Raw genomic sequence first — 25107 nt, 5'->3', positions numbered from 1 at the left:
CCTACTGGATCCCTGTGCCAGTTCCCCTTTGTGGCTTTGTTGGTGGGGGTAGAAAAGTTCAGGTCTTCCCCCAGCTGGATCTCGGGAGCGAGGAAGGAGGAGGACAGCCTCACTGGCCCTTAGGAAGACCCACTTGTCTTGGGGCCTTCTGGACAGAGTCCTCTGTCAAGAGTCCCAGGATCCAGCAGCACAGCAGTTAGAAAATTCATTGGCAAGCGAGAGTCTTACCCTGGTTTGTAAAGGGGAGAGGAAGGTTGCCCTAACCAGTCGTGAGGTGCCACATCCTCTCCACTCCTGTCTCAACCCTCCTGCACAGCATGTTGGGACAGTCCAAAATGTTGCTGTCCAGGAGCCACTGGTCACATCAGCTCCTGGGGCCTCAGCTCCACCGCTCGTTGACATCACTGCCAGGGACTTACACACTAGAATTTCAAAGGGAGCCCTCTGGTGGGTTGGTTCTAGTTGTCTGGGCATTCTCCTTTGTTCAGTGGGTGTGGGCAGGCCCATTACTGGTTTAGTAAGCCAGCTGGGTGATTGATACAGATCATTCTGCCCCACCCCTTTCCTTCTCAGCGCTAGGAGAAGTACTGCTGGGTGTGGCCTTTGTTTCTGCTGCTGGAGAAAGTGTATTTACTGGTCAGGGTACAAAAGGCTTGGGCCCTGATCCTGAGCTGAGCCAGTAAAACATGGAAACTCAGGTTACTCTCTAATTCAAGATGTCAATGGTCTCTGTAGGCCAATTGGAAGGGACACTACACTCTAAGGCAGTGCCCTCCCTATGTGTATAATGGAGTTTCACTGTAGTTAAAACAGTAAAGCACACTGACTTTTCAGAATAGTGTACACTACCCTCATGTGGCCTATCCCGGGTGAGTACCTAATCCTGCAGAGTCACCGTTGCGCCAGGCTACTTGTGCACTGTTACCGGGCTGTGTGCGACAGTAGTCTTGCAGTAGCAGCCTTTGCACATGCGTGTGCATATGTGTTCATGTATAACCAGCCAAGTGCCTCTTACCCTTGCTGCATCGCAGTGGCCTTATCCTAAAAGGCAGACATTGGCGGTAAACAAATGCAGTCCGTTTACCATGTGATTACTGTGGGTGAGACCACCGTAGTGAGGCTCTCCTACAGTAAAAAGTTCAAAAACCAGGTGATCAGAAAAGCAAACAATCCAAACATACGTCTGGACAGAACCCAGTGCAACAGAGCCCCTTCACAATTGTACTCTTTGTATGTTGACCCTCAAAGCTGTGTTTTTGGTTTCTATAGCTTCTGCTGGAAGGGTCAGTGAGTTGCAGGCCCTTAATTGTTGCCCTCTTATCTCTGCCTTCTTTTCTGACAAGTTGGTTTTGCAAACAATTCCTTCCTCAGGTGGTCACTCCTTTTCATCTTGCCCAGTCCATCACCCGTCTGACCTTTTACCCTTCACCTCACCCTACAAAGGATGGGAGTAGTTGCATTTATTGGACAGTCAACAGCACCACGGAATTCTGGTTGGGTGACTGGCTCTATGACTGCTACTGCAGTGCCAAAAAAGGGTAAGGCGATACAAAAGAGGGCTCTATCTCAGTGGATCATCCTCTGCACCAAGACCTGCTACGCCTTAGCAAAGAAAGAGCCTTCAGAAAGGATCAGTGCCCATTCAACTAGGGCTATGTTAATCACTTCTGCACTTATTCGAGGTGTCCCAATTGCTGAGATTAGTAAGGCAGTAACATGGGCTTCTTTGCACACCTTTGCTAAGCAATACTGCCTGCATTGGGAGGTTCACAGGGATGCCCTGCAGGGTCGACCCTGCAGGGCTTTCTTGTCTAATCTCCATTAATCCTTCTACTGGGCAGGGCATGGCTGTGAAACCTGTTCTACAGGTGAGGATTCTGCAGGTGGAAATATCAATCTGAAGAATAAGTTACTTACCTGCTGTACCTACCCTTTTGGTGGACATTCTAGCTACCTGCAGATTGCTCAACGACCCGCTTGCCTCGCTGTTTGATGGATGCGTTATAGGGAGAGTTAATAAAATTCCATGTTGACATATTTTGGTACTGCATTCCTTCATCTATGTCAGTCTGTCCTCTTGCCTCGAAGACTTGGGTAACAAACAAAGGGAAACTAACGTAAATGCGCGGGGCAGGCACTTTATGACCTCAGTGACATCAGTTGACGTGGCTTACGGTGCCAGCTGAGCCCAGCGACCTCATTGCTTTTAAGTTTTCCAGATCCTGTCTGACTCCAGGGGATTGTTGTAAAAGACTGTAAACGAGAATTCAGTGCAGTACCTCTTTAGAGCAGTAAGTCGGACCAGAGCCCTATCACACCCTCTGTGGGGCTGAGCATACCACAGGGCACAGCTTTCAAGTTTCCCAGGACTATGCATGAGGTCTATGCATGAGTAACTCATTCAGACCACGGGTTATGCTGTGTGTTATGCACATTGTAGTTTAATGTGTCTTATTATGAAATCAGGACTAAGAAATCTCAGTATCAAGAAAACAAACCTGGTGCGGGTGAGAGACGGATGGAGCTAGGGAACCTGAGAGCTCTGTGGGCAAACAGGTGCCAGCAGTATTAGAAGTCGTACTTTTCACCACAGGCCCAGCGGTGATATCTTTGCAAACAGTTTGGTGGGCGGCCATTGTTGGTGTTACTGGTCATCCACCAAACTTTAAATGTTTTCTTTTTCGGAATCAAACTCCCAAAGTGGGAGTTTGTGATCGAAAAACAAGATACTGTGCCACGTTTGGGATGGGGAACCCTGTCCGCTAAGCTCTTGATCATCCCCTAAATATCTTGTTCATCAAGGTAAACTGTGGTTGAAAAGCCATATATCTGGCTGCGCGGGTGTCCTCTTCTGAATGAGGGTGACTGCCTACCTTGATCTATTGCTAATCAAAGTTGCATTGTGTTCTTCTATCACAAGGTGAAGAGAGATGAATCGGGTGCTATACATGTCAGCAAACAAAAACAGCTGCACCTGCATTATGACATCATAAACTTTACTGTAAGTAAAAGTAATACTATTTTTGTTTGTAATGTTGTTATAGGATATACCTACCATATAATATGTTATAAAATCAAGAAATAAATACCGATTTAAAGACTACGCATTGTTAAAACTGGTTCTTGCCATTGATTTGAAATATTTAATGAGAATAAACAACATTGTATAGTGTGCCTTTATAAATAAATTACAAGTCATGTATTTGTCAATGTGGTGTTTTATATTTGTGTTGAGATGAAATGGCGCCCATTTAGAGCTTCTAATAAAAAAACACTTAGTAAAGTACACACATTGTGAGATTTGAAACTTGATTTTTCCATTAACAAACAAATTATAGGGACAAAGATGTTCTGAGGTTGGTACATAAATGAAAGAATGATGAGGAGGGAGAAGCAGGAAGAGCAGTGTCAGAGTCACCAGATCCTCGGGGTCTGCGCACATTCCCAACATGTCCACCACCAGACAGCTCCAATACTCTGAATAGAATGTCACAGAGTCTAAGAGAGTCCAAGTGGGGAAAAGGGGATTAGGTAGGGAACAGCTGGGAAGGAGACCTGTAGGAAGCAAAAGGTTAAAACACACAATATCAAAAATATATCATATTAATCTTTACTAGACTATGATTCTAAGCATTGTCATATTGTAACCATGGATAACTTAAGCATGGACTAATTAACTAGGCCTCAAGACGTCTGGTTACCTGGGAAGAAATTAAGAATGATTATTACAACTTCTCAATAACACCTCTTAATGAATTGTTACACATTGACTAGAAACATAAGCACCCTCTAGAATTATGTCTTCAGAATCAAATACAGTCTTTTTGCATGAGGACAAGGAAATAATACGAACGTTTTCTGGAACACCATAGGAGTTGTATTCAGGGGCTTATTATGCACATATAATGTAAAATCTAGAATTCTAACACTTCGTTTTTAAATGCAGAAGCATGAATTGCGCACATTGCTGATTTCCACAAGAATATGTAAACGCCATGAAATGGTTGCACACAATGAATATCATGACTTAAGCACAAGAAATGAATTGCGCGTCTTGCCGATTCAAATGCCACCATGTGAATGCCAAGAAATGGTAGCGCACAAAGAATAACGTGGATTAAGCACAAGAAATGAATCGCGCGTCTTGCTGATTCGAATGCTACCTTGAATATGCCATGAAATGGCAGCGTACAATGAATATCATGAGTCAAGCACAAGAAATGAATTGCGCGTCTTTTTGCGATTTGAATGCTAGCATGCAAATGCCAGAAAAAGCCAAGCGCACATTCACACGCACAAGGTAAAATCATTTATCATGAAAATTAGGCCCAAGAACTCGAAAGCCTTCGAGAACGGGAGCAGGGGCCCAGCCCGACCTCCGTCTTACCGCCCTGAACAAGAATCACCAACAAAGTGAAGGCCAAGGCCTGGAAGATCAAAGTAGGCCTCCGGAACAGGAGCTCAGGAAGTTGCTGCTGCTCTGCACCAGGACCTCTGAATAGTGAGCACGTGGAGCTGGGCTGGCTCCCTTATATAGAGTCTTGGCCCAGCCCACAACCACACCCAGTCATGCTGCAGAGGAAGCTTCTAGAAGGCCCTGGGAAGGGACCACACCCTGACACACTCTGAAAGCCTGCAGCAATACATTGCAAATGAACAGTATTTATAAGCACCTTGAATATAAGTCTTCAGGATTAAACTCTGCAATGCAAAATGTTAAAAAAACAGCACATCAGCATAATGCATGAATTACGTTATCTTGGAAGTGCTGGATTTTTGCATTCCAGTCGCCCGTAGAGCGCGCACTGCCCTGATGTTGACAGTACTCCCCTCTCCCAGACACGCTCTAGGGCCTGGCTTACCTGGATTGAGATGATGAAAACGCCTCACAAGTAATGGAGTATGAACATCAGATGCGGAAACCCATGAGTTACTTTCAGGGCCATAACCTTTCCATGAGATCAAGTACCACAGGTTACGCCCTCTCAGATTGGAATCCAACACCTTCTTGACTTCGTATTCCACTTCCCCCTGTACTAAAACTGGAGCTGGATGAGGACGGACCTTCTGGACTGCTTTTTTCTGGAGGGAAGTGTGGAATACTGGACGAATACGGAGGGACCTTGCTAATTGCAGTTTATAGGTCACAGGATTGATTTGCTGAAGGACAGTGTAGGGACCGATGAATTTGGGATTAAACTAGTGCTTTTTCTTGAAGTCTATATGTCTTGTAGAAAGCCACACTTTATCACCTGGTTGATACTGAGTCCCTCACAATGTTTCTTGTCGTAATGTTTTTTTGTTTGGCATTTTCTAAATGTTGTTGAATCAATTTCTGGGTTTGGTGAAGGTGTTGAATGGTTTCCGACACAGCTGGTGTAAGAGAACTTTCTTGAGGGATCATGATGGGCAAGGTGTCAGGATGATAGCCAAACAAGCCAAAAAAGGGGGTAACACCAGTGGAAGTGTGAAATGAGTTATTGTAGGCTAACTCAGCTAACCAGAGCATTGATGTCCAAGAATTAAGTGCTTTTTCAGCGTAAGCACGCAGGTATTGCTTCAAAGTCTGATTTAGTCTCTCCGTTTGACCATCTGTTTCAGGATGATGGCTAGTAGATAGTGTGGACGTGACTTGAAGTGTTTTGCACCATGTTTTCCAGAAATTGGAGGCAAATTGTGACCCTCGATCGGTGAGAATCATTTTTGGCAGCCCATGATAACGGACCACTCTATTTAGTAAGATGGTCGCCAGTTCGCTGGAGGTGGGCAATTTCTTACAGGCAATGCAATGTCCATATTTCGTGAGACTATCTACTACCACAAGCATTAGTGAATGTTGTTGGACCACTGGTAATCCTGTAATGAAGTCTAAAAAGATGTGTTCCCAAGGTCGACATGGAGTTGGGAGTGGATTCAACAACCCTTTCGGTTTTGAATGACTTGTCTTGATGCGAGCACAGACTTGCAAGTCGTTTACCATTGTTTTGACGTCTTTTGTCAGAGTAGGCCACCAAAAGTAGCGTTGGGTTAATTCAAGAGTTTTAAGAGTTCCTGGATGACCTGCCGTAGGTATAATATGCAACCAATGAAATACTAACTTGCAAAGCTTGGTAGTGGGCACGAACAAGCGAGCATCATTGAAAGGTAGTCCTTGCTTGATTGACCTTTTGGGGTCTGCTTGAGCCCATGTCTGCCATTTCTCAATGGTGAAGGAATTACGGATATCTTCAAAGAAATCTTCAGTTTTTATAATGCGTAGGCCTTTGTCTGGAGCAATGATAGCTCTTGAGGGATGGACTGCAGGCGCCGCGGTAGACTCTTGGCAGGACAAGGCGTCAGCTTTGTGATTGTCTTTAGTAGGATGGAAAGTTACCACAAAATCAAATTCGGCAAAAAACAACATTCAGCGTAATTGCCGAGGAGTCAAAAGTCTGGCTGAACTCATGAACCTGAGATTGCGATGATCAGTATATACTGTGACAGTGTACTTGGCACCCAACAAATGATGTCTCCATTCTTTAAAGGCGTCACAAATCGCAGGAAGCTCTTTCTCCGCAGTGACATAGTTTTGTTCAGCTTACGAGACATGTAAGGTACAGGATGAAGTTGGCCAGTGTCTTTACTTTGTTGTGACAAGACTGCACCAATTGCCTCATCTGAGGCCTGGGCTTCCATTATGAAGGGACGATCCACATCAGGGTGAGTCAAGACGGGCAGTGGAAAAAGCTTCCTTCAAAGTTGAAAAGGCTTGGTCAGCTTCTGGGGACCATGCAATTTTTTTTTTCTTTCTCAATAACTTAGTGATTGGGGCCACTGTTTGAGAGAAATGGTTTATAAACTTGCGGTAAAAGTTTGCAAACCCAAGGAAACATTGTACATTTCAGACAGTCTTTGGAGTGGACCAATCAGATACGGCTTGTACTTTCTTTTCTGACATAACCATACCTTGAGGGGTAAGGATAACCCCTAAAATCTCAACTGTGGTAACATGAAACTCACACTTGGTTAGTTTGCAATATAAACGGTGCTTTCGAAGAGCTGCGAGAATTTTCTTGACATGTTGTACATGTTCGTTTTCATTGTCAGAATAAATCAAAATGTCATTGATGTAGACTATTGCAAATAAGTCGAGATACTCTCTAAGAACGTAATTCAGGAAAAATGTAAATGCTGCTGGAGCATTGCACAGAGCAAAAGGCACGACGGTGTATTCAAAGAGGCCATATCTTGTCTTGAGCGCTGTTTTCCATTCATCGCCCTCTCTCATTCTGACTAAATGATAAGCACCTTGTAGATCGAGCTTAGTGTAGATTTTAACTTTCTTTACTTGTTCCAGCAAGACTGGAATCAGGGGTAAGGGGTATTTATTCTTGGTGGTGACCTTGTTCAAACCCCTATAGTCAATACAAGTTCGAAGATCTCCATTTGCTTAAGGGACAAAAAACAAAGGAGAGGCTGCAGGAGACTTAGGAGGGCGGATGAAACCCTTCTTCAAGAATTGTTCTAGATACTTTAGTAAATGTTGGTTTTCATGTTCTGACAGGGCGTATACACGACAGCTGGGAAGTATCGGCCCTGGGATTAGATCAGTTTGACAGTCATAAGGTCTATGAGGAGGCAAGTTTTCTGTTTCCTTTTCATCAAATACATCTTCATAGGATGAATACTGCTTGGGCAACTTAACTTCTTTCTCCGCTGCAGTGGCTATGTAAGAGTTGCCAACTTTGGTTACTTGAGACTTTTGGAAGCATTTTTCTTTACATAGATCTGAGGAGAATATGACCTTTCTTTCTGCCCAATTAATCTCAGGATTGTGATGAGTTAATCAGGATAAGCCAAGGATAATTCCATACTGAGCAGCATGGATCACGTCAAGGATGAGTTTATCTTTGTTTTTTTCTTTGGTTCTTCCCTTCACAGGTCATCGACAAGGGGACAGTCTGAAGAGTTACTGGGCCTCCTGTCAAGAGTTTTCTATCGACTGCTTGGATCATTTCAGGAGTCTTCTTCTCGATGCATGGAATCCCCCATGCGCAGACCAATTGGGCGTCAACAAAGTTCCCGGTAGCCCCAGAATCCATGAGGGCCTTCTTGAAATAGTTCTTTTTCTTTACTTGAACCTTTATGCCCAGCTTGAGATGTCTAGATTGTGAAGGGTCCACGGTAACACCCAAGAGCAACCCTTCTTTACATCTTGGGTGATTTAGTTTTCTGGCTCCACTTGTGCATTGGCTGCAAGTTTCTTGACAGGACCTCGTTTGTTCTTTGGTTTGATTGGACATTCTTTGGCAAAATGACCCTTGCGCCCGCAATAAAGACATTGTCCATTCCTTCTACGTAAGTCCTTTTCAACTTGGGTCAGAGGCCTCCTGATTGTACCGATTTCCATAGGTTCTGGCGTTCGTTCTTTGAGTCCTTGATTCTCTGTTATCGTGAACATGCCAGGAATATTTCTCAGTCTTTTTGCGTGTTCCCCTTCGTTCCGCTAAATGATGATCCAGTCTTAAAACGAGGTTTATCAGGTCTTGACAGTCTGTAGGCTGCGGGTCTATTTGAGCTAGAATATCTTTTAGCTCCTCCTTGAGTCCCTTGTAGAACAAGGCCGCTTGCTTTTCTTCAGGCCAGGATGTCTTGGCTACTAGCCGATTAAAGTTAGCTAAATATGACACTAGATCCTGGTTACCTTGTCGCAAGTCTAATAATTCACGATCTGCCGACAATGTCACAGTTCTATAATCAAATACTCTTTCAAACTCACAAACAAAATGTTTCCAATTGTAAAGCAGGGGACTGTCTTTACGCACAAGAGGAATAGCCCAGGTAGCTGCATCCCCAGACAGGTATGATAACAAGAAAGCTACTCTGGATTGGGCATCAGGGAAAGTGTGTGGTCATCAGGTAAAATATAGTTCCACTTGAACCAGAAAAGATTGTGCTTTCAAGGTGTCACCTGAGAAACGTTCTGGAGGAGCTAGGAGAATGGCTGAAGGAACGTTGAGGGAAATGTTCGTAGGAGGATTACCTCCAGAAGCCTGAGAAGAAGGACCAGGCCAAGACGCACCTAAGGGATTTTGTCCCTTCTTCTCTACCTTTTCCTGTAACTGACTCACTCTCTCAGCTAGGTGAGCTGCTACATCTTTTGAGGACACCACCTCTGCTTGGAGCTGCGTGATAGCCTTGACTAGCTGGTCCAAGGTGGCCATGCTGAGGACACACTCAAACCAGGAGGATAATTAATTTGTGGCCCACGACAAGACAGCTCCAATACTCTGAATAGAATGTCACAGAGTCTAAGCGAGTCCAAGTGGGGAAAAGGGGATTAGGTAGGGAACAGCTGGGAAGGAGACCTGTAGGAAGAAAAAGGTTGAAACACACAATATCAAAATTATATCATATTAATCTTTACTAGACTATGATTCTAAGCATTGTCATATTGTAACCATGGATAACTTAAGCATGGACTAATAAACTAGGCCTCAAGACGTCTGGTTACCTGGGAAGAAATTAAGAATGATTAATACAACTTCTCAATAAAACCTCTTAATGAATTGTTGCACATTGACTAGAAACATAAGCATCCTCTAGAATTATGTCTTCAGAATCAAACACAGTCTTTTTGCATGAGGACAAGGAAATAATCTGAACGTTTTCTGGAACACCATAGGAGTTGTATTAAGGGGCTTATTATGCACATATAATGTAACATCTAGAATTCTAAATGAAATGGTTGCACACAATGAACATCATGAGTTAAGCACAAGAAATGAATTGCGCGTCTTGCCGATTCGAATGCCACCATGTAAATGCCATGAAATGTTAGCGCACAATGAATAACGTGAATTAAGCACAAGAAATGAATCGCCCGTCCTGCTGATTCGAATGCTACCTTGTAAATGCCATGAAATGGCAGTGTACAATGAATATCATGAGTCAAGCACAAGAAATGAATTGCGCGTCTTGCCGATTTGAATGCTAGCATGCAAATGCCAGAAAAAGCCAAGCGCACATTCACACGCACAAGGTAAAATCATTTATCATGAAAATTAGGCCCAAGAACTAGAAAGCCTTCGAGAACAGGATCGGGGGCCCAGACCGACCTCCGTCTTACCGCCCTGATCAAGAATCACCAACAAAGTGAAGGGCAAGGCATGGAAGATCAAAGTAGGCCTCCGGAACAGGAACTCAGGAAGTTGCTGCTGCTCTGCACCGGGACCTCTGAATAGTGAGCATGTGGAGCTGGGCTGGCTCCCTTATATAGAGTCTTGGCCCAGCCCACAACCACACCCAGTCATGCTGCAGAGGAAGCTTCTAGAAGGCCCTGGAAAGAGACCACACCCTGACACACTCTGAAAGCCTGCAGCAATACATTGCAAATGAACAGTGTTTAAAAGCACCTTGAATATAAGTCTTCAGGATTAAACTCTGCAATGCAAAAGGTTAAACAACAGCACATCAGAATAATGCATGAATTACATTATCTTGGAAGTGCTGGATTTTTGCATTCCAGTCGCCCGTAGAGCACGCACTGCCCTGATGTTGACAAGCATTGAGCATCTACACAATGGTTGAATGCCGCCTTCAACATGGTGTTCCCTAATGTTTTTCCCACAGTACAAGTTAAATAACCCTAACAAGTGTTCCTCCATTCTGTGGTTTTGGTAGTGATCATCTTCTAAGATTTCGGTGGGCATGTCATTCATGTGAATATTATGTCCAGTAGCCAAGTTGATGATTTCCTTCTACATGGTTAAATTGTTAGGGAAAATTCAATTCGTATATCTTCCAAGTAGATTATACCATTAACCATCTGCTTGATTTTGTAAATGAAATAAGAGTTTCTTTGGACCTTGATGCATTAGATATTGGACAGTGTATTCTAGATGGAGACAGAGATAGATCGGGACAGCGATAGATATAGATACCCTATTTTAAAAATGCTGCAATTCCCTGAATAAACCACAGTTAAAGTACAGCTATGATCACAAAACAAACCCTAAAAACTTCTGAAATGCACCAGTTATGGTTCAGTAAACTAATCATAATTAACCTCACTGATGACATGATAAATGGCATTATAGATTACATCATTGGTGACATCTCAAGTGGAACCATTGATGACATGACTGATTTCACTATACTGTTGTACCAATACTCTGCTTTGGCCAGTGCTCAAACTTTTACTGGTAGCTAATACCTGCAACATTTGCTTTTCACTAAGCGCAGCAGGAGTTACCTCCATGGAATGCTCCATGCCCAATCTATGCACCGTATGCAGAGAGTAATCCTATGCTGTTTATGACCATATATTCCTTTTTCCTATTTTAGCTGTTAAAACGTTTTGGAGTTCATGAAGTAATGTTAATTTCAGTATAGTGATGATGTCACCGGTTATGTCATTAATGTCATTTTAGATGTCATCAAAGATGTTGTCAGTAAAGTAATGAGTGAAGTTATATGCAAGTCTATAAGCAGTGTATGATGGCGGTGATATGGTTAGATTTGTTTTGTAAACGTAGCTACACTTTTTCTGGTGAACTTCAGAAGTTGTTAAACATACTTTATGGTGTTTTCTGAAAACTTACAATAATTACATGTTAATTTTATATCGGTTAATTTATGTGTTTTTTTTATGATCTTCAAATGTAAGTTATTTTGCATAAAGGCAGTTTTCTTTATGTTTTTATCGATGTTAAATTGCTTGATACAATACATACTCATTATTCATTGTCAATACTCCAGAAATAGCAATCAATGCAGACTACCTATTTCCTGAGGTGTATTGTCTCTGTTGTGTTAACGTCTGGTACAGCTACAATTTGCTTATGGCAGTCTAATGGTCGCTGGGTCAGTGAATAGTTAAATCACCATTGCCCATGTTACCTGGTCCTCACTGAGTTTATCTTCCTTCTTTACACTTTTCATTTGTGTTTCTTCCGTCTATCCCACTCCACCATGTCGTTTACAAAACTCTTCATTTTTGTCAGTCGCTAGCTAAGCCAGTGCATGGCTATTTGCCTGTTTTGTAGCGCAGACATTTTCAGCAAATTCTTCCCTTTTTACTTCTTCGGACTCAACCCTATCAAGCACTGAGAAATTGTGAGGTTTAGGAGCCAACCCGCTCTGTGTTTTAATCTACAAATTTCTTCAGGCCAACATCTTTGCACTGCCTGGCATTTCCAAATGATATGTAAGAAATTAGCTGCTTCATATTCCGTCTAGGACACAGTGATGTTCACCCCGGGTAAATTCTACTTAGTTTTATCAGCATTATATGTCATGTGAACATAGTTGCACTATTCTAGGTTAAATCGAGAGTTAATTGAAATTGTTTATATTCCCCACTGCTTATCTGTATGTGGCTCCTCCAAATTTGCATGCCATGTCTTTAACCTTATCTTTGGCTTATTCCACCTGAACCCCCTTATGTTTTGAATATGAATTTCCTACAATAGCGGTTTTGTAATTGAGTGACCTTGGGCTGCCCGGGAATGTAGGTCCAATTTCCCTAGCTCTACATGCTAAATTGACAATTTCCTTTCCTGAATTGGACTGGCATCTCCTCAAATGTTTTGCAACTGTTCTCTGGGTAAAGGTCTGTGAATATCATACAAATCCAGTGATTCCAACTTCCCACTGACTTGTCTTAGGCTACTTGTGCAAAGGAATTAATTCTCCAGATTTGCATATCAGCTGCAAACAGCTGTTTCAAAAGCATCTGGTCTACTTCATCCCAGATTATACAAACTTGTTTGACGTCATAAGGAATTTGAGTTGGGACATTTCTTTCAAACATCAGTAGATTGAGGTTTTCCAATGCAACCCTCTTTGCAATGCCTTCTCCTAGTTCTTCTCTTCATTTCACCATTGCACTACATGTTGCTGCTTGGCCGCCCTATAAAATTTACTCTTCTGCCTACCTCTTTCCCATCCTTCTTTAAGGCACTTAACATGACCCTACTTTTACCTGCCCAAATCAGCTCCACAAACCATTGGCCCAGTTCTGTGATTTACCCCCTGTGGGACCATGGAAATTGACATAAAGGCAATGCGGTAGAAATACCATGTTTGTAGTATATGTTTCTTTAGATATATATGCTCTATATACTCCTGCCATCTAGTGTTGGGCTTGGATGTTTTCAGCCTGTGTTGCTTCAAAGAAACCTTTTTTCACGATGTGTATGGTGTCCTTATGTGCCCATTGCGAGTGGCATCAGTCCCATTTTAGACCGATTAGAGCAGAAAACAACATTCTAATGCTGACTCGCTCCCTAGACCTCTGCAACACAAGAATTGACAGACTTTACACCACTGGACCGTGGGTCTGGATAATGGCCTTGAACCCCAACATTTTCTGCTTCATGAATGCACAGTTGGTGATGGAACATACCCCATTTCAACACTCCTCCCGCTGTAAAGCCAAATACCTCTGGTCGAACAACCACCAGGTGTGTAATATGTGTTTGTTGCCTTTACAAGACAACACTAAGTACAAGGCCTTCCTGGCATTTAGGTCCATAATGACTCCTTTTCTCTGAAAGAACAGATGCTTGGCACATCATTAGATTTACAGACACTCCACAGAGGACACCCAGTACGTCTAAGCATAAGGATCGCCCGATGCAGAGGACATCCCGGACGCTAGGCCTTCTGACATTCCAGCCCACCAGCTGTGTCATCAGAAGCTGTTTTCTTTATTCAACTGCACCACACAGACAGACAATGCCTGAGTCATGAGTGTGGTAGTGCTGAAGCCAAAAATGGCTCCAAAGACTCCACTGGCACCGAAAGCTTCCTTGGAGCAGACACCACCTTTGTTTCCAAAACTCCGGAAGCCAAGGCATATGCCAGCTCTTAGGCCACAAGCTTCAAACGTGTCTCTTCCCAGGGCTAGCCATTTGATGTTCACGAACAATAGCTCCAACAACCCAGACGACTTGGATCAAATAATTCTTGATCGGCTCTGAGCAGAGCTCAATACCTGGCAGAAGAGAATCTATATCCATGTACAGACTGGAAAGATTACTACTTTGATCTCTGCCATATGTGGTTGAAATCCTACCACCTAAGTGGAAGCTAAACTTTGAGGAGAACTTAGTTTTGATGCCAAAACCAACGCCCAGGCACAAAAAGAGTCACAAGGACACGAGCAAAAGTCCCATCCACTTCCCCCCTTCTGTTCCTCCTCCATCTCCTCTGCCTCCCCTTCCTCTGCCTCCTCATCTCCCTCCCCTACCACCTGCCAACACACCACCAAAAGCAAACACATCTTTGGGTTCACCACAATCCTAAGTAGGATCACATAACCCCTATTATTAGGACCAGCAATATGACATAGAAGGGGACCTCTGAGATGATTAGTCTGCAGACCGTCCTGATTACTGTGACTCAGATTTGTATCCCTCCAAACCCTCACCACTACACAGTACAACTTTGTACCACAACGTAATATAACGGGTGGTCCAGTATCATAAAGTGGACCTCTATGTAGTTTTGGAGGATGATGATTTGTTAATTGACACCCATTCTAAGATGGCACGTGCTATCCAGTTTTTACTTATGTTAAAGCACATGCTAAAACTAGCTACAGATCCCTTTATGGACCTGGCAAAGTCAGCATAGGGTAGAGTAAAAGTACTAGGCCTCACCTTCTGACCCGTCATACATCAGGAGACATGTAGAACCGGACTCTTTAGTCGTTCATTCTGCATACAAGAGTGCAGACTCTCAGGACACAGGGGAGCACTCCACCAATGACAATGAGAGTAAGAATCCGGGCACAAAAGGCAAGAGTGTGGCCATTGGTATAACTAACCCTTGGCACATTGCCAATTTTGTAGACCTACTGACACTATATGATACAGCTAATTGGGCCCATCTGCAGGAGTTACTCCAACACCTGACACTTGAATACAGGCAAAGAGCAGAAGAACTGATCACAGAGAACAAGACTATCTCAAACTATTCTATAAGTTGTGCACTAGATGCAGCAGACACCTCAGCACGAGGTGTAAGTACAAGTATCCTCATTTGCCGACATGATTGATTTTTCATCTCAGGATTTAAATCCTGGTGTGTGCCTACATTTGCTTAATTTTCCCTTTGATGGATGACATTTATTTGACCCAAAGGTTGAGGAAATGTTAGAGAAACTTTAAAAGGAAATGTATACGGCTAAAGCCCTGGGGGCTCTCCAAACAACTAGTTAAGGATGGGCCTTTTGCAGGAGGCAAAACTGTGCAGGGTATATGGCCACCTCCACAGATGCCACCTGTTAATAAAGGCAGCAACATCAACTCTACCAGTCTTACATCTCTAGAGGTTACACAAGGAGGGGGTATAGGAGTAACAACAACTCCTAGCAATCCAGTTTGCCCTCAAAGACTTCCTCCCTCAGATACTAGGCAAGGTTGTACTAGACCATATGAGCAAATGTCTGTGATGCACTGCGTACAGAAGCAAGGCAGCACTCACTCTCGCAACCTTTCACGTTTAGCTCAAGCAGTTTGAATTTGGGTCCTTTGTCGCTGCATCCTCTTGATAGTGGAATACTATCTGCGAGTTGACAGCGTCCTAGCAGACCTACTCAGCATGCCAAACCAAGAAGTGGACAAATGGGAACTCAGTCCCCAAGTACTAAACAGCTATGTCAAATGCTAAGGAACTCTACAGATAAATTTGTCCACCACCTCAAAGAACGCCATGTGCCCAGTAATCATCTCCAGGCTGCCACACCCACAGTCTGCGAGCAGTGCACTATGGATGAACTGGTCAGAGATATTTGTTTGTGCATTTCTGCCTCTCCCGTTCCCTCCACTTGTTGTGCAGAAGATGCGGCAGCCTTCCCAGACACTCATCCTTGAAGCTGCCACCTGGGCCAAATAACCATGGAACTCTACTCTACTCTTCTCTAAATATCCACCAGTCCTCAGAAGGTGCTCGCCCAAAGTACAGACCTCCTCACCAAAAACCAAGGACACATCATATGCATAGACCCCAAACTACTCAACCTAGCAATCTGGCACCTGAGAGCCTAGAGTTTAACTGCCTGTGCCTCCCACAGGAGTGCATGGACATGCTCAAGGAAGTACAAAGACAAACTACTCGAACTTGCAGTGCAGCAAAATGGAAGAGGTTTGTCTGCCTCTGTACCTCAAAGCATATAGATCCATGGAAACCTGCTGTTCAGGACATCAAATGCTACTGCCATAATTTAAAACAATTAGGTTTAGAATATACTTATTTTAGACTTCCTTAGCCAGCATAGCCGCTCACAGAACACAGGCAACATTCTTTCTTGTTTCGTGTACCGGTCATCAAGGCTTTTATGGAAAGCTTCAAGAAACATTCCCCAAGACTGCCACCAACCCCTCCATGAAACCTTAACATAGTGCTTACCAGTCTCATCGGTCCCCCTTTTGAGCCAATGTATTCCTGCTCACTGAAGTTTCTCTTATGAAAGGTTGCATTCTTAGTGGCTAAACCACACTCAGGCACATTAGTGAGCTGCAAGCACTCATGTTACATGAACCCTACCTTCAGGTCCGCAGTAATGTTGTAGTGTTGTGGACCAATCCAAAGTTTCTGCCTAAGGTTATTTTTCCTTTTCGCCTAAACCAGACCATTAAACTGCAGGTCTTCTTTATTCAACAACATTCAGTGGCAAAGAGAGCCTTCAGTACTTTAGAGATCCAGAGTGCTCTCATGTACTGCATTGATAGGGCTAAGGGCCCGATTACAAGTACCCTCGGTGGCAGGCCGACCTCCACATCCTCAGCGGTCCAACCACCAGTTTACGAGGATGGTGGTCAGATCGCCACAAGACTGCCGCAACCACCAGGATCTTGGATCCTGTGGCGGTCGGGAAACCTGTGGTCATTTTGGGCAGTGTCGATGCTAATCACGACCTGCCTTTCCGCCCAGCTTTTCATGGCGGGTACCTTTTCAGGCTCACTTTCTGAGCTGAAGTGTGCCACTTCAGTGAGATTGCCGCAGACACTACTGCCAGCCCAGCGGTAGTGTTGCATACAGCAGTCGGGAGGCCGTCGGCTTGGCGGCATCCTCCTGACTGCCATATTGGCGGTCTGACTGCCAAACCCGTAATCAGACCCTACATCCTTTCGTAAGACCGACCAGCTGTCTCTAGCTTTTAGCAATCCCCAAAAAGGTCAGCCTATTTCAAAAGAAGGAATTCAGATATCTGCTTCATCCACGCGCTAGCCACTGCTTAAACAGCGGGACTGCTTTACAGTCAGTGCAGAGCATATGTATCTACAGAAACACATGCTATAAAAGGAAAATATTACGTACCCTGTAAGCATCTGTTCATGGCATGTAGTGGTGTAGATTCATGTGTTGTGCTCACCCTCCTCCTTGGTTGCTCGTGGCTCTGGCTGCAGATATTTCTTTCTTTCTATTTTATGCTTACTTATTTAGCATTGCACTTGTAAACCACCTTTTTCTGTTACTCCATACTACTCTCTCCCACTGGACTAAAAACAGTCTAAAATGGAGGTGGTGCCCACATGCAATACACACATACCTAGTGCCTTAAGAGAATTCTTTGAAGAAAAACAATTTACAAACTTCTGAGCCCAACACAAGATGACAGGAATAGGCACAGCATGGGGATCTACAGCTAATCACTTTGTCCATATTCAATCTCTGTTGTATTGTCTCTTCGTGCAGTATTTATGTTCTCAGGTATCTTAGGACTCTAGTTACCTATGTGATGCCCATATCCGGCAGCAATTTGTGAGTCAGCTGCCTTCTCCCCTTGCCCACCCTTGCCTCAAAAGAGAATAGTTTGGGTTTACTTTCATTCATTTGTAGGTCTGATACTGCCCCATAATCTACTAAAACATGTAATACAATAGGTTTGGAGTAGGTACTAATGTATTGTCCACATATAGTAAAACTATATGCATCGTAGCTCCACCCACATACTACATTTTTTCAACACCTTCCTTAGACTACATGCCAGTGGCTAGTGCAAATAGCAAGTGGTAGATTAGTCTTGTCCTAATTTCCATTTCAAACCTGTCTGAGGTCATGTGCCCCATTCTGACTCTAGCTGTGGGCTACGTGTACAATATCTTGATCCATTTGACAGAGTTTGCCCTACGCCCATAGTTTTCACCACCTCCCTCATGTGGAACCAGTCCACATTAAAATAAATCACTTTAAATATCTAATAAAGCCAGGATAAAACAAGCCCCATCACTTTCCAGAACATGGACCACAAGTGAAAGGCATCTAAGATGGCATAATACTTCTCCACTGTATAAAATTGCACTTATCTGCATGCACCATCACCTTCTGTATCCTATTTGCTAATATTTTACCAAGTATTTTCTAGTCTACATTTAACATTGGTAATGTACGGTAAGATTATAGGTTTGTGGGATCCTTGTCAATTCCTCCCTCAAAGTTGCTGGAAGCAGGCCTTTTGTGAATGATTCTCTTAAAGCTTCCAGCAATATCTCTCCCAATTGCCGTGTATTTATTTAATATATTCCATAAGGGAAGCCATCCCTATACATTTTCTGTATTTTCAAGCTTCAAGGACTCCCGGGCACTGGTCAGGTCCTTTGGCCTCACAGCTGCCACTCGACCCCCTCCCCCGCAGTCTGCTTTTAGCACCTTTCATGGCTATGGAAGGGGCAGCCTGCCACGTGCATTTCCATCCAGCCACTGTGCGGCAAATGCCGTGCACAGCCTCTGTGTGGCCAAGGATGTGTGATCTACCGACCTCGCAGACTTTTTTGGTGAGCCAGCGGTTCAGCCAGTCCACCTTCCTTCCCTCTGCAGCTGCTTCCAAACCTTCCTAGTCTGACTCTTCCCCCACCAGGGGCCAGTCTGAGGCAGAATTTGCCATCACTTGCTCTGCTGGCAATCCATTTTGTCAGACAGGTGGGATTTGCAGATTGTCGAAGGTGCTACTCCCTTCCCTTCGAGACTGCCCTTCCATCCATGCAACAATCCTGGATGACGGAGGATCACTAGGTGCTTCTCCTTGAGGAGGTTGCGGCTCCTTTGACCAAGGGAGCCATAGAGAAGGTTCCCTGTGCAAAATGTAGGTTGTGGTTGTTATTCTTGCTACTTTCTGGTACCCAAAAACGGCAAGAGTCTTCAACCTATCCTAGAACTTTGTCCCTCAATCTCTTCCTCAAAAAGGTGAAATTCAAAATGCTCACTCTAGCTCAGGTTCTCTCTGCCCTGGACACAGGAGACTGGATGGTAGCGTTGGACATGCTGGATTCTTACTTCCACATTCCCGTCCTGCCTGCCCACAGACATTATTTGTGGTTCACGGTAGGCCATGAGCACTTTCAGTTCACATGATTCTCTTTGGCTTTATCAGCACCCTTCGGGTGTTCACCAAGGTGATAGCGGTGGTCACAGCTTATCTGCGCACATCTAGTGGTTCCAGTCTTCACCCTATCTCGATGACTGGCTGTTGAAGGTGGGCTCGCTCAAGGCTGTAGTCTCTCACCTCCAGACTACAGTGGACCTCCTGCATTCGCCAAAGTCACACCTGACTCCCTCTCAGACGTCCCCTTTCATCAGAGCTGTTCTGGACACAGTGCAGTTTCGGGTTTATCCTCCCGAGCGGTGTGTTCAGAATATTCAGGCTATGATAACAATGTTTCAGCCTCTATCCTGGATTTCGGTGAGAATGACTCAGAGGCTGCTGGGCTACATGGCCTCCTGCATCCTGCTGGTGACACATGCCAGATGGCATATGCAGGCTTTGCAGTAGGGCCTAAAGTGCCAGTGGGTGCATCATCAGGGGAATCTCTGTGATATGGCCCACATTTCTGAGGGAACTGCACAGGATCTGCAGTGGTGGTTAACAAACCATGATTGGGCCAGAGGCAGATCACTCTACCTTCCCCAACCAGATCTGACAGTAGTGACAGGTGCGTTTCTCCTGGGATGGGGCGGCCATCTGGGAGAGGTGGAGATCAGAGGCATCTGGTCTCCGGCGGTGTCCGGACTCCGTATCAACTTGCTGCTACTCTGGGTGATCAGGCTACCATTGAAAGCATTTCTTCCCTCTCTCAAGGGGAAGGTAATACAGGTGTTCACAGACAACACCACCACCATGTGGTAATGCAAGAAGCAGGGCGGGGTGGGGTCTTGGACCCTTTGTCAAGAGGCTCTGCGCCTCTGGGTGTGGCTGGAACAACAGGTCATTTCCCTGGTGGTTCATCATCTAGCAGACTCTCTGAATGCTAGAGCGGACAAACTCAGCCACCAATGCTTAGTCGATCACAAATGGCATCTCTATGCGGAGATGGCGCAATGTCTCTTTCAGCAGCGGGGAGAGCCTTGGTAAGATCTTTTCGCCTCTGCAGAGAATGCGCAGTGTCAGCAGTATTGCGTGCTGGATTTTCCAAGGCGGCAATCACTTGGACATGCTTTTCGTCTTGCGTGGAAGTCAGGCCTTCTGTACACCTTTCCGCCCATACTACTTCTGCCCAGAGTTCTCAAGATGATCAAGAACGACCGGCCCCAAGTAATGCATGTGGCTCTGGATTGGGCATAAAGGATCTAGTATCCTGAGCTATTGCGCTTGGCCATCAATCGTCTGATCAGACTTCCCCTTTGGGAGGATCTTCTGTTGCAGCAGCAGGGGAAGGATCCCCACCCGATCCTCTCCAGTGTCCCCCTTCCTGCATGAAGATTGAGCAGTGACAGATGACAGCTTTTGACCTTCCACCTAAAGTCTGCAATGTAATCTTGGCAGCCAGGTGTCCCTCTACTAAAATTATATACACCTGTCGTTGGAAGAAATTTGTGGCATGGTGCACAGACAAGTCTGTTGACCCCCTTTCTTTTCCTCTCTCTGAGGTTCTCTTGTTTAAACATTTGTTAGCCCTGCCGAGCTCTGCCATGGGCACTCTCAAAGGCTATTTGTCTGCAGTCTCTGCTTTTTTAAGATTGCCTGATCAAACTTCTTCTTAGAATCTCCAATTGTAAATGGCTTCCTTAAAGGCCTTACTCGTATGTTTCCCCCGTCCCCATTCATTATGCCCTAATGGGATTTGAATTTGGTTTTGACATTTCTAGTGTGCGCTCCTCTCAAGCCCCTTCACAACTGTCATATGAGGCTTCTCACTTTGAAAATAGCCTTCCTTGTGGCCATCACATGTGCCCCGCAGGGTGAGTGACCTGCAGGCATTGTCATCTCAGCCCCCCTACCTTACCATCTTTCATTACAAAGTGACTTTCAACATGTGCCTCCTTTCTGCCGAAAGTGGTTACGCCCTTTCATCTAGGCCAATCCATCTCCTTGCCTACATGTAATGCACCGCCACATCCATCTAAGGAAAGGAGAGACTCTGCCTCCTAGATGGGTTGTAGTGTGCATTAAAATGTGCTACACACTGGCTAAGAAGCAGCCCTCTGAGGGTTTGTGTGCTCATTCTAACAGAGCTAAAACTGACTGCATTAGCATACTGAGTTGCAGTCTGGACATCTATCAGGCAGCAACGTGGGCAACTCTGCACGCATTTACCAATCATTTCTGGCTGAACAGTCAGGCCCGTAGGGGCAATCACTTTGCCCGTTTGGTCCTGCAGGATATTCTGATGTGAGTTTAGTTCACAGACCCACCTCCAAGAATGGTTGTGCCTGGGTATCTATTCTAAAGTAAGGAATTTGAAAGTAGATGTCTCTATCACATTGACAAGTTACTTAACTTTGGTAACGCCTTATCAGGTAGAGACAATATCTAGTTGGAGATTCCTTACCAGCCCTCCCATCCTCCCTGTTCTGCGAACTGATTTCTATGGACAGGGATTCCCCTTTCAAGGCCCTAGTTTTGACACACCAGTGGTTAGTGTTCTTCATGGCTTCGCGCTTCTGGTGTGGACAGCAGTGAAAATAAATTGACATAAGCGCACCAGTGTGGTGTCTATGTAGGACCCCGATGTCCGTTCCAGTGCCGACAAAGGACGCAGAGCCTATTGACGCCACCTAATGGTTGGCAGGGGTACTGCTAGAGAAAAATTTCTGAATTCAGGCTGATGCCTGGGGTAATTCTGAGATAAGGAATCTGCAACTAGATATTGTCTCTACCAGATAAGACTTTACCCCAAGGTAAGTAACTTGTCCTTCGAGTACACTGGTGGAGATTTCACCATCCTGTATATTCATAGGAAGCTGGCTATGTGTAAATATAATATCTAAATGAGAGATAGTGTGCATAGAGTCCAGGAGTTCCCCAGAAGCTTAACAAAGTCTAAAGTAGATAATACAAATGCTCTCATTTGTGATAATGTGGTTGAGCGGTCAGGTTTATCAGAGGGTAGTGCAAAGCATTTAGTGTACACAGTTAATAAATGAGGCACACACTCAGTGACTAACTCCAGGCTAGTGGTCTTTATATATAAAAAATATAGGAGGAGAGGGTGTGGCAGCACAGGATCACACCAAACACACACTCTCAGTGGCACAGAGGTGCAAACATAGAGCTGGGCGCCCAATACTTTTCAATGGGGGGACCCCGGCGGTCACAAAAGATGCTGCAGGCTGGGTCCAGGGGGTCGGTTCTGTGAAACCAAAGGCTGGACAGGCAGGGAAGGCACCCACTAGACGTTGCTGGACTGTTGTTCGGATTCCCCAAGGCCAGGGGGCTGTAGGTGTAGGGGTCTCCTTGGGCGTCGGGTATCTCCATCTGATCCGATCATGGTCAAGGGATCCTCTGTATTCAGGCTGCAGGTGTCATCGTGTTGGTCAGGTGGGGTCAACCCAGGGTGGACCCGAGGTCAGAATCGTCTGGGGACCTTCTCTGTGCAGGTAGGCAACCTGGACTTTTCTCAGGAGTTCTTGGTTCTCTGCTGGGCAGGCAGTCCTGTTGGGATTTGTAGAGGTCGATTGTCCAGCAGGATCCGCCACCTTCTTGGAGCAGGGGGATTTGAAGCTGCAGACAAGCCGGTAGGGCTGGGGCCAAGTCAGTTGTCATCTGAAGTCTTCACTGTTAGGGTCGGCTTAGCAGTCCTTCTTTCTTCTGCGGTCGCCAGGAATCTGGTGAGTGAGACTCAAGGGAGCCCCTAAATACTAGATTTAGGGATGTTACAAGGGTCAGAGGGCGGTAGCCAATGGCTACTGTCCCTGAGGGTGACTACACCCTTCTGGTGCCCACTCCTTTTGGGGTAGATGGCCACATTCCTAACACTATTGTTCCCTACCCTCCAAAACAAGGTGGAGGATTCTGCAAGGGGGGGGGGGGGTCACTTCAGCTCTGGACATGGGTGGTCCTAGTTGCAGTGGTCATTCCTCCCTGTTTTACCTAATTTACCCTGCTGCCAAAAGTGGGGCTTGGTCTGGGGGCGGGCATCTCCACTAGCACTGTAACAGGAGGCTTGGGCCTTTGAGGCTCACGGACAAGTATAACAAGTCCTGCAGGGGGAGGTGTGAACCACCTCCACCCAAAGCAGGCTTTGTTTCTGACCCTACAGAGCACATAGGCTCTCAACCCATGGGGTCAGAAACTTGTCTGTTAGTGGCAGGCTGGCACAGACTGGTTAGTCCTAGACTAAAGGGATGGGTAAAATACAGGGGGCATCTCTAAGAATGCCCTCTGTGTGCATTTTACAATAACTCCAACACAGTGTGGGTTTATTATGCTGAGAAGTTTGACACCAAACTTCCCAAAATTCAGTGTAGCCATTATGGTGCTGTGAAGTTCGTAATGTGACTCCCAGACTATATACTCAGTATGGCTACCCTGCACTTACGATGTCTAAGATTTGACTTAGTCACTATAGGGGCATAGTGCTCATGCAGCTATGCCCTCACCTGTAGTATAGTGCACCCTGCCTTAGGACTGTAGGGCCTGCTAGAGGGGCGACTTACCTATGCCACAGGCAGTGATTTGTGGGCATATATATTGTCCACCAAAATAACGCTGCACTCCCGAAGGCTTAATTTTTTGGTTTCCCTTCTAAGTTCCAAATAACATTTCTTGGCAGATTACATTTCAGCATCCCTTCAGACACCACTATGCATTTCAACATCTGTCTTCCACAGGTGGTTTCTATCTGTATGAATACCATTTCAATTAACCTGCACCTTATAATCCCACAGGCATCGTGGAACTTGTGGTTCTTAGTGTTCAATTACTGAGTGAAACATTGTAAAGAGGCTTTATTCCAAATGCCTATGTGAAGTCACAAATTTGCTTCATGCTGATAGTTCGTACATTAACTTCACCCTGAGTTAATGTTCCCTTTGCTTTTAAAACAATGTTTAACCCACCACAGTTTCATTGCTGCTGTTTTTATTTTCATAAAAAAAGTATGACCAAAAATCCCTCCAGACACCATTACGAGTTTCAACATCCGAACGAAATATCAGCATGAAGCAATTTGCAACTTCACATAGGCGTGTGGAATAATGGCGCTTTACAATGTTCTTGTGGAGGGACAAATTCAAGATGTTCATGTTGACCCATGTGACTGGGATTCAGTCAATTGAATGGTGGCTTTGGACCTGCAAGATGCCTCCATTCATGGACCTGTCTTGCAGTCCCACAGTCACTTCAGGCTTGCTGCGCTCCCCCTAGTCATCACCTGGTGGTTCACATGTTTTCTTCTCCACAATGAGTCGGAAACCACCTTCAGATGACGGCAAACTTTCTGAGTTAATTGGTGTTCACTATCAACGTGTCAAAGTCACACCGAACTCCTTTGCAAAAGCATTCTTTGCAAAAGCATCGTTTCAGTGGGAAAAGCAGCCTTCCCTCTGTAACAAGTCCAGGACATTCTGGCAATGATCTTGAAGTTTCAGCCTGGATCCTGGGTCTCAGTGAGTGTGGCTTCTTGGCATCTTGCATCATGCTAGTCAATTGTGCCAAATGGCAGGTGTAGGGTCCGCAGTGGAACCATAAGACTGAAAGGTCCCAACACGAGAGGAATATATTTGATTCCATCCAGGTTTCAGAGGAGACTGCAAAAGACCTTTAGTGGTTGCTGGTCAACCACAATTGGACCAACAGCAGGCTCCTGTTTCTGCCCAACCCAGAGCAAACAGTGGCGGCAGTTGCACCATTGCTGAGATGAGATCTGGGATCAGTGGAGATCGGAGGATGAAACTCAGTTC

At 45.0% G+C, this 25107-nt stretch overlaps 1 protein-coding gene across 3 annotated transcripts in view; it reads left to right on the top strand.

The window, feature by feature from the left end:
* The window catches only part of VPS8 (VPS8 subunit of CORVET complex), a 1496959-nt gene that overhangs the window by 369258 nt on the left and 1102594 nt on the right, over positions 1 to 25107 (top strand). For all 3 annotated transcript variants that reach the window (XM_069225817.1, XM_069225815.1, XM_069225816.1), the window contains exon 13: positions 2921 to 3001. In XM_069225817.1, the coding sequence (XP_069081918.1) occupies positions 2921 to 3001 (81 nt within the window). The remainder of the gene's footprint in view (positions 1 to 2920; positions 3002 to 25107) is intronic.

Source organism: Pleurodeles waltl, chromosome 3_1 (assembly GCF_031143425.1).
Source record: "Pleurodeles waltl isolate 20211129_DDA chromosome 3_1, aPleWal1.hap1.20221129, whole genome shotgun sequence".
In the NCBI taxonomy this organism is placed as follows: domain Eukaryota; kingdom Metazoa; phylum Chordata; class Amphibia; order Caudata; family Salamandridae; genus Pleurodeles; species Pleurodeles waltl.
This window is presented reverse-complemented; position numbering and strand designations above follow the sequence as displayed.